Below are 10,560 nucleotides of genomic sequence, written 5' to 3' on the forward strand. Positions count from 1 at the left end.
AATAATGGAAAGTAGGGCTGGAAGGGACCCCACAAGGTCTTCTACTCCAGCCCCTTGCTCCAGATTGGATCACTCCTGACTAAACCATCCAAGCCAAGTGTCTGTCCAACCTACTCTTGAAAATTTCCAAGGATAGAGATTCCACATTTTCTCAGGTTCTCTCTTTCAATTCTTGACTGCTCTCAAAGTAAAAAATGTTGTCCTAGTCTCCAACCTAAATTTCCTCTGATGCAGTTTGAGGTGATTGCTCCTAGATCTGTTGCCTATGAACAGAGAAAAGCATACCTCCTCCTTCTCTGTAATTGCTCTTCAGGTATTGAAGACTGTTATCAAATCCTCCCTCAGTTTTCTCTTCTCCAGACTAAATAACCCTAGTTTATTCAGCTTTTCCTCACAAGTTTTGCTTCCCAGGACCCTAAATGCTCTTTTCTGTTACTCTGAGCTGAACTCTTTCCAATCTGCCCACATTCTTCTTGAAGTGTGGGGCCCAAAATTGGATACAATATTCCAGATGAGACCTCACCAGTGCTGAAAAGAGTGGAAGAATCACTTTCTTTGACTTGCAGGTGACACTCCTATTATTACAGCCCAGTATACTGTTGGCCTTTTTTGAAAAAAGCACACTTTTGTTTCATATTCAGCTTATGGTCTACTGTACCTTGAAGCACTGCTGCTTAGCCAACCATTCCCCACTCTGTATTCAGGCATGTAATTATTGTCTCAAATAAAGGACTTTGTGCTTGTCCTTGTTGAATCTCATCTGATTAATTGCAGACCATTTTTCCAGTCTATCCAGGGCTACTGGATCCTAGCCCTGCTCTGAAAAATGTCTGCAACTCCACCCAACTTGGTGTCATCCACAAATGTGCTAAGTGTGCACTCCATCTCACTGTACAAATCATCAATGAACACATTAAACCTTACCAGACACAGGGCAGACCCCTGGGGAATCCCATTTCCTCCCAACTAGATGTTGAGTCATTGATGACTACTTGTTAAGTATGATGATCCAGCCAGTTATGTATCCACCTTATAATGCTTTCCTCTAGTCTGTATTTCCTTAACTTCTTAAGGAGAATGTTGTGGGAGACAGTGTTTGAAGCTCTGCTAAACTTCAGTTATATCACATCACTGTTCTGCCCCCAGCCACTGAGCCAGTCACTTTCTCACAGAAAGAAAATCTGGTTGGTCAGACATGACTTGCTCTTGGTGAATCCATGCTGGCTGCCCCTTTATTCTCTGCTAAGTGCTGCACAATTGATTCTTTGAGGACCTGCTCCATGATCTTTCCAGGTATTGAGGTCAGGTGGACTGGTCTGAAATTCCCTAGATCCTCCCCCTTCCCTTTCTTAAAGATGAGCACTATATGTTTGGCCTATTCCAATCATCCAGGATCTCATCCAACCTTCAGCTTTCTCTGCATCATCTATAAGTTGATTGCTGTCTACATTTTGTAAGAGATCTATAGTTTCTTTGGTCTTCTTCTTACTTTTGACATACATGTAGAATCCCTTTTTATTGCCTTTTATGTCCCTTAGCAGTTGCATCTCTAATCATACCTTGGCCTTCCTAATTTTCTCCCTTCATGCCTCTGCAATACCCTTATACTCTTCCCTAATACTATAACCACGTTTCCACTTTTTATAGGATTCCTTTTTAAGCTTCAGCTCATTGAAGAGACTGCTATCTAGCTAGGTGGGCCTCCTATTTATTTATTTGGGTGCAAATACTTTGAAAAATGATTAAATTCCAAACAGAATTGTTTCATTGAAAAAAAACCCATATGAAAATATTTTGACAGTGTTTTGTGAAGAATGCTTATCCCAACTTTTTAAAAATAAAACATAAATTTGGGGTGCAAATTGTCAGCACACTAACATCAGTTTAATCACTACAGGAAATATTTTCTAGTAATATTTGATCATGTAATTCCTTCTCCTAATCTCATAAGGTTTCTAAAACGAAAGAGCAGAAAATAAGGGCTTTAGAGAAAAAGGACATCGTTGAAAATAGTTCACTGAAAACTTACCAGTAGTATACCACTACTATATTCAACTGATTCTAAACTACTCTCTTCTTACCTGGACAGGGCCTAATGTTACACATGATTGAATCCACAGCATTGCCTTCGCATGGTTTTCCTCCATGATGACTTGGTGGGTTACTACAGGTTCTGGTTCTGGTCCTGCTACCTTGTCCACAGGTTTTAGAACACTCTTCCCAAGATCCCCACTCTGACCAGTTTCCATCCACTAAATAGCACAAAAAATTAAACAGTATTTTATCAAAAATATTAAAAGATTTTATTAACATTTCCTTTCACCCATAAGTATGGAGATAAAAATTCCAGAACCCTGCAACAGATCAACCATGGTCATTGAGATTTGGTCCTGGTCTATGATCAGGGAACATAAGCATCATGACATAATCCAATTAAATGACTTCATAATAAATACTACTGCCAATTCATTAAAGAAATCTACCTGGACATGGTTTGTTCTGGCAGCTGCGTATGTCTGTATCAGGACCCTGACAAGGCCTTCCACCATTTGCAGGGAGAGGATTATTACACTGTCGGATCCTCTTCTGAACACCTTGCCCACAAGTTACACTACATGGTCGCCATTCAAGCCAGTCTGAAAATCCACCATGTACTGCAAGGAAAAGAAATGTTTTTCTGAGCATTTATAATTTACAGGTTATACCCTTCCATAGTTGTGTTATAAGATCTAATTCTTCATCTCTAGAAAAAAAAGATTAATATTTCTAATGAAAAAAGGCTTGAGGCTGCAAAACTAAATTATAACCAACCCTGCAAATTCAAAAGCTACCTTCAGTTATTCAGAAGTTTCATATAAAATGCTTTGCAATATAGTAAAAAGTTACAGAATACTTCAGTTGCTCAGATGTGGATAACAAATGCTGAATTTTAGATTAGAAATTAATTCAAAGTATGGTTTATCCACTATTGGTGGCCCTCTAGTTCAGGACTTTCTCACTCCACCATCCTTAGCCCTCTATATCATGGAACATAGCAGGGACCATGATGATTTATCAGTTTAAACAAAGGTATATGAACCAGAAAAATACCAATGTGTCAAACGAGATTTACAGTGAAGCTAACATGTACATGTAAGGAATTTAAGACTTAGTCATAATTATTCTGTTCTAAATCTGGAATCTAATAGCTCTGTACTCAATATGCAGCACTTGGGTGCACCTACCTTGGACAGTGAATGGTACTCTGACAAGGACCGATCCCATCAGATTCCTAGCTATGCATTCATATTCAGAGGTATCCTCTTTCTGTGCTGCAACAATCCTCAAAGAGCCATTGGACAATACAGTCACTCTGTCATCACTGAGGATTGGATGACCTTGACGGGACCACTCAATGGTTGGAGGAGGTTCTCCATTTGCTTGGCAGTTCAACATTGCTGTGGTACCAGCATCAATAACAGTGTCCACTGGCTCAACTGTAATAACTGGAGGACCTAAGAGAGAGAGAGACAGAGAGAGACACAGAGAGAGAGTGTGGCTTTTAGCCTGACTGCTTCTGCGTGAAATGGCTACAGAGCAGATGACTACACTGTCCTGAGCACCAAATAAAAGTTTAATCTGGTCAAAGGCATGAAATCGTATTTTGTTAATTTTATTCTATATAGTGTACTATTGGTTATCTTAATAGTTCTACAAGAAATACAGTCTGAGGTCAAAGGTTCTTTTATTCCAATTTCTTTCACTGGCATCCTTTCACCTGTGAGAGAGAGTTTCAAAAAAGCAGGAAATAAGCTGGATCTAACATATCCAGCACTTGTAGTAATGGTGGTATTTGTATTACAGCAGCACCTTGAGGCCCAACAAAGCACAGGGGGCATCAACACATGTGCTTTATTGTGAAGTTGACTAATTAGCTCTGCAGTAAAGTGTCTCTGTCCACATGTGCAGCACTAATAGGCCACAGTAAACTAATTAATTCTTATGTAGGATAGTACTATCCCAGATAAGTATGGCAGAGTTCTTTAGTGTGCCAAGATGCACATGTAGATGGTGACCAGGCTGGCTGGGCATGAGGGTGTTCCAGTGTGAGGCTGCCTACCAGCATTAAGCCCCACACTAGAGCACCCTTGTGCTGTAGCCAGCCTGCCAGTGCTCCTACCCCCGCCCCCTGCCCCCCAGCCAGCATGGTTACCCAGGGTGGAGTAGGTCTGGGCTGGCAGGCTGGCCCCACAGGCCCCCTGTGCACATGTAAGCACTGTGCCTGGGACTAATAAACTCTGGTACAAACTGTGCCAGAGTTTAATCAGGCACACTAATTTCACATGTAGATGTGCCCTCAGAGTACTTTTATAGTACTACAAGTGTTTATTGATTTCCTAAAAACCTGTATAAGGTTGAAACTATTCCCGGTCTCCATACCAGAAAACTGAGGCAAGGTAAAAGACTCAGATTTTCACTTAGCATTAAATAGAGGGATTCTGAAACTAACACTCATGAAAAAATTAGTTCTAAAACTCTTTATTATTTCAAGAGGAATTAATTTCAATTCTATCTTCAGGAAAAGAGCTGAAGTGCCCAACTTCCACTCTGTTTACTCCCAAAAACTTGAATGAAAACATGTATCCAAAAGGTAGATTATAGCTTCATAATAAAGCAGTATTAATTTTGTTAGTGTAAGTCTTACTTTGAAGCATTAATGTCATACTGCGCTCCCCCACACCAGCATCATTTGTAGCCACACATTTGTAGTCACCAGCATCTTCCTTCTAAACAACAATAAATAAATCAATGTATAAATAATCAATGTGTAGTAAGTTAATCTATTTCACAAGATATTTGATGTCACTGAATTTGCAGAATCACAACATGCCATTCAATTGATCTTAAGGAAGTACAGTAATAGATGCATAAGTATAAAAAATTGATTGCAAATGTAAATGTACAAGGATCACAGACTACTAAAACCAGAAATTAAAATCAAATAATGTTAATAGATTCCTCTTTTAACATTAATATATCTATTCCATATTATTATATTTATTATTAATAATAAAAATGGTTGCCTACAGATATGAAAAACAAAACAAAACAGCACTTTAAACTCAGCACACCCCTGCACCAAGTGCACCACGTGCCCAGAAGAGGCACTGTGCTAGTTTGACCTGGCTCGCGCAATGTCTGTAAGATCGTGCACTTCAGCAGGGAATTTTGGTTCTTTTTATCCAATAGCTGATTGAATCAGCTATTAGAGAAAAGTGCCAAAAACCCCACTGAAGCATGTAATCCAGGCAGATGCTGGGGAGCTGGGTCAAACTAACGTCCTCTTCTGGTAAAACACTGTTTTGCTTTTTCCGCGTCTGTCAGCAGCTAAAAATAATAATTCTCCTTCTATTTCATTCTATAAATGTTGAAGCTTTCTCCAATATTTTGAAGAGGATGTTTTCAACTGCACCTTCAAAACTTACAATGTGCAATTTATGAACATGTAGTTTGAATATCCATTACTTGGAACATGGGAGCTAATAGATTTGTACTTGTAAATGTAAGATTCAGATGCACTTGTAACTGAACTGAGCAAAATCCCGGCTCCTTTAAGACTGATAGCAAAACTCCCATTTATTGAAAAAGGGCCAGAATGCCACACTCAGATTCCACCTGCCAGAATTTAGAGACTGGGTTGAGTCGCTCTGATAATTCAGCTGCAGATGTTTAAGAGGATGCAATGCATCTCCTTTTTAATTAATGAAGTCTCAAAAATTTGAGCAGACTATATTCGACTGTATTAAAAACTTTTATAAAATGTAGAGTAATTGTAGAATCTTTCAAGTAAAGCTAAATTTATATTCATATGCTCAATATTTCCAATTCATAAACTCTTCAATACATTTATTTGTGAACAATAACTAAATGAAGTGTACATATTCACTTTAATATGGCTAGCGACTCACCACAGTGCCATAGATGGCAAGAGAACCATTGCTGAGTTGTCGGATCCTGTCACTAATCTGAATGCCTACTCCTCTTTTTCTCCACTGGATAGTAACAGGTGGATCTCCTAGTACCTCACAGTTCAGTATAGCATTGCCACCCAAGGGCTCAATTCGGCTAGAATGATAATCCCCTTTGAACACTGGAGGCTCTGAAAAGCGAGACAGAACACAATGGTGCATAAATGGCAGAGTCAAAACAAAATGAAGTTACTAATATAGAATAATCATTCCTTGTTTTCATGAAGTCTGATGTCAGTGCATCCACCCGTTTCTTTTTATCTGCCATAGATCAAGACAGTGTGAAAGTAGCACTGATAAAGGAGTTTTTATACGTACCTTTGACATACACAAATCCAATAGCTTTGACTGAACCAACTGTGTTTTCTGCTGTGCACACGTAGGTGCCAGAGTCCTCTTTAGATACTCTTTCAATGACAAGTTCACTGTGACCATTCATAGTGTCATAGAGTGCTGGGTGAGGAAGAAATACCCAATATTATTTGTGGGCTTCTTAGAAACATTTTAACAAAAGATACACAAAAACAGAAATAAGTTTAGATTTACAGCTCTGTTTAGTAGTAAGCTCAATGACATCATGCAGCGATAAAGAACTTGCCACTGTATTGGACTAACTCCCGAGAGACACTTGAGGTGGCATTATTTTCCCTTCCTATTTGTCCAGTGTCTATATTTGCTCATCTATCTGTGGCATTCTATTTTTTCCTGAACATTTTTTGCACTTATATGCCAGAGGAATGTTATCACTTGATGAATAGCTCTGCACATGCTAATAACTACATACAGGCATTTTTACACATGGATGAAATGCAGTGCCAGGGGCTTTTAATTAGCAATCTATGTTAATTAAAAGTGCCCAGTGCTACATCTCATACAGGTGTATAAATGGCAAAATGTGCATCAGCGCTGAGAAAATGGTGGCAGTGCACTTTGAAACTAAAACACCTTTGATGTGTTTTCGTTCAAAGCATACCACTGCCATTTTCTCAGTGCTGATATGCACCTTGCCGTTTATGCGCCTGCATGCGACTCAGCACCAGACATGTCATTTCATGTGCTCTGCAGACTGGATAAATCGAGTCTGCTCTGATGTGCTGGATTTCCAGTGCATCAGATCAGACTCCCTGTATGTGTACAGAAACCCTAGGTGGCGTGACCACACAACAAAATGTGAATGAGGGAGTCCTCCCATTTTTTTCCAGCAAATAGAGGAGCGGTTAGGAAATTCCCCTGCGAAGCCTGAGAACCTGGATTCTAGGCCCTCCTCACCCAGCATAGCACTCTAACCACCATGCCACGGGTCATCCATTATTCAACCCTCCACAAGTGTGTGGCAAGGTGGCTGCTTGTATGGAAGGAAGGAGGCCCCAGGCCCTTGTTGCCAGTGGTGCAGAAGCTTCATTCCTCACTGCACTGCCCCACTCCATCCATTTTTTTCCAATGACTATGTTAGTGGCTTAGATGTGTTACAGTGACATACATATTGATACTACCCACCAGGTATAATATTGTTATTAAAAGTCCAAGTTATTTTGGGTACAGGTGTCCCAGTCGCTTTGCATGTTAATCTGAGGAGTTCTCCTTTATTTAAAGCTATGTCTCCAGGTAGTTCAGTGAAAGCTGGGAGTACATGAACCATCAGTTTAACAGTGTGTGCATCTTCACCAGCAGCATTACTTGCAACACAGGTATAACTACCAGAATCTTCAGGCTGAAAGGAAAAAAAATGGAAGTTCAAGCTATGATGGGCATGACATTTTGAGTATGGACACATGCTTCATCCAGTGTTAAAATTGGAGCAGTTTTGCTACATTTGAATTGGTCCCAGCTTGTCCACACATAACAATTAGAATATAACTACTGCTGCCCTTTTGAAATGTTCCCTTTTAGAAACTGCTTTCAGTGTACATGTGTACATGCAATATCATCAAGTGAAATAATGGGGGAATCTCAAAAGGTTTGAAAGTGTGTTTAGTTGGAATGCCTATTGGTCTCTGAATTATCCAAACTTTTAGTTTCTGCTAAGTCTGGATCTAGTGAAAGATTTCCCATGCTTCAGCTTCTGCCTCTGGTCTTGCTAAGAGTACTGGAAGAACACAGTATTCTAGTCATTCCAGTTCTTTATGGAAAATAGAAATGAAAGAAATATACACACACTTCCTAATCCTTAGGAAAATGTTTGGTAACTGAAACAGCTGAAAGTTTAGGGGAGTAGAAGGCTATTATTTTTTTTTCTAATCACTTCAGTAATGGTTTTAATTCTGGCACCACTGCTAATATAACATTTTATATTAGAAATTATGGTCAGTGTAAGATTATATTGAGTGATAAACTTGAATGTAAGAAAGATTTTTGAAAACCAAGTGGTTACTTAAGACTACTGTATAGAGATGACAATAACACTGGGTGAAGACAGAAGTTATATTTGTAGTGTGATCAGCTCCCTGAAAGCACTCTATAGCCATGCTATGAAACGTGTACAGCTGCAGAGCGCTTTTAAAGTGGATGACAGCACTACAAATTAAACCTCATCAAATGAAGGATCAAGTGAAGGCACCAAAGTGAAGTGCCTTAGGGAACTTCTGCAGGAAGGGAGGGGGTAGGAGGAGGACTGAGCTGCGGGCTAGGGTTTGCCTGGCCTGAGCTGGAGCAGGGGGGTGGATTGGAGCCCCCCAACCTTGTGGCTCTCCTCAGGCCTCCCCTCCAGTTCAGGTTGGGCAAACCCCAATCTGCAGTTCACTCTTTCTCCCCTCTCCCTTCCTGCAGATAGCACTGAAGCTGGGAGTGGGAAGGGCAGGGCTTGGGCTCCTGCAGACAGGCTCGGCCCCCGCCCCCTCTGACATAACAGGTGAATGTCTGTTGGGTTGGGGGAGGTCCCTCTAATTCATGGCACTTTATGTGAAGTGCCATGAGTTAAAGTGGGGAGTTGCACATCTGTAAGTGCCCTAAGTGATGTAGCTTAACTTCACATTACAAACCTACTGGACACACTACATAGCATAAAAAATATTTATTGTAACAGTAAAGTGAGTTGCCTATATCCTGCAAACTGAATAAAGATTGAGGAAGTCACATACCACAAAAAAGAATTCTAGGAGGAAAGAGGAGAAGGTAAATTCAGTTTAGCAGATGAGATGAGCAATGATTTCAGGAATGACAAACTGGGTACATCTACATATGCACATTAATGCCTAGTAACCTTTTATACTGTTCATTAAAGTGGTATGTAAAAAAACATGCTAAGATGCTAATGCACAGTAGAATAGGTTCCTGCATGTTAAGCATCACTGAAAAAAGCATGTGTTTGCACAACTGCGCATTAGCACAGCCTAATGCGCATTTATTTAATATCTCATATTGGAGGTACTAAATTTAAAGTGCATTAGGAAAAATGCATTAATGCACATGTAGATGTACCCACCAAGTAGACAACTCCTTCTTCTTCTTTAGCTATCCCTCACAGTCGAGGATGATTGTCTTCCATGATTGTCCTATTTGTGGGTCTGTATATGGCTGACAAGGCTGATTCGGGATCAACATCCTCTGCTGCACCTCGGACATGTGTTTTCATGTGGGGTGGGTGGCTCTGGATTCTTGATACAGTCTGCAACAGTGTTTCTGCAGCTCCTGCTTTTTCCATCCCCTGTTGTCATCATAAGGTTTCAAAACACTGAGATTCTTGCAGCAGACTCTTCCTCCATTTGGGGCTGTCCTGGGTAATAGTCCCCATGAGTTGATTTTGATATTGCATTTTTTCAAGTTGGGTTTGAGGATGTCCTTGAAGTGCATTCTCTGCCCTTCTCTTGAGCTTACACCTTGACTGATCTGGAAGACTAAAACTTGCTTTGGGAGTCTGGAGTTAGATGTCTGGATGACTTGGCTGGCCCAGCAAAGTTGATGTTGAATGATCATCACATCAATGCTCATGGTGTTTGCTTGTGACAGGACACTAATGTTGGTGCATCTATCTTCCCAATGGATTCAAAGGTTCTCCCACAGGCAGCATTGATGGTACTTCTTCAATGACTTGAGGCATCTCCTGTACATTGTTCACATCTCAGCTCTGTACAGTAAGGTGGGGATCACAATTGCTTGATAAACCATGAATTTGGTTTTGGATCTGATGGCACGAACTTCAAACACCCATTTCATCAAGTGCCTGAAAGCTGCATTTTCACATTTAAGGTGATGTTGGATTTCATTGTTGATGTCAGCCTTTTACAAGAGATAGCTTCCGAGGTATCGGAAATACTCAACATTTTCCAAAGTCTCTCAGTGAATCTGAAATTGCTGGATCTGGGGACTGCCCATTAAGAGCTTGTTGATGGAGGACATTAGCCTTCTGAATGGTAAGTATCAGTCCCATTTTCTCAGTAAAGATGCCAACAATTGCTTGAAGGTCTGCTTCTGAGTAAGCACAGACTACAGCACCATCAGCATACTAGAGCTCAATGATTGAGATCAGAGTGGTCTTGGTTTTGGCGTGGAGTCAGCTGCATAGTTTCATAGTAGCTAGGGTCAGGAGGGACCTGAACAGATCATCTAGCCTGAC

General features: G+C 40.4%; 1 protein-coding gene across 1 annotated transcript in view; it reads right to left on the minus strand.

The window, feature by feature from the left end:
* Positions 1-10,560, minus strand: part of HMCN1 (hemicentin 1) — a 359,897-nt gene that overhangs the window by 42,853 nt on the left and 306,484 nt on the right. The window contains 7 exon segments of the mRNA XM_006023882.3: positions 2,082-2,252; positions 2,484-2,654; positions 3,225-3,494; positions 4,685-4,766; positions 5,949-6,139; positions 6,327-6,461; positions 7,506-7,719. Coding sequence (XP_006023944.1) covers positions 2,082-2,252; positions 2,484-2,654; positions 3,225-3,494; positions 4,685-4,766; positions 5,949-6,139; positions 6,327-6,461; positions 7,506-7,719 — 1,234 coding nt within the window.

Source organism: Alligator sinensis, unplaced genomic scaffold, assembly GCF_000455745.1.
Source record: "Alligator sinensis unplaced genomic scaffold, ASM45574v1 scaffold468_1, whole genome shotgun sequence".
NCBI lineage: Eukaryota > Metazoa > Chordata > Crocodylia > Alligatoridae > Alligator > Alligator sinensis.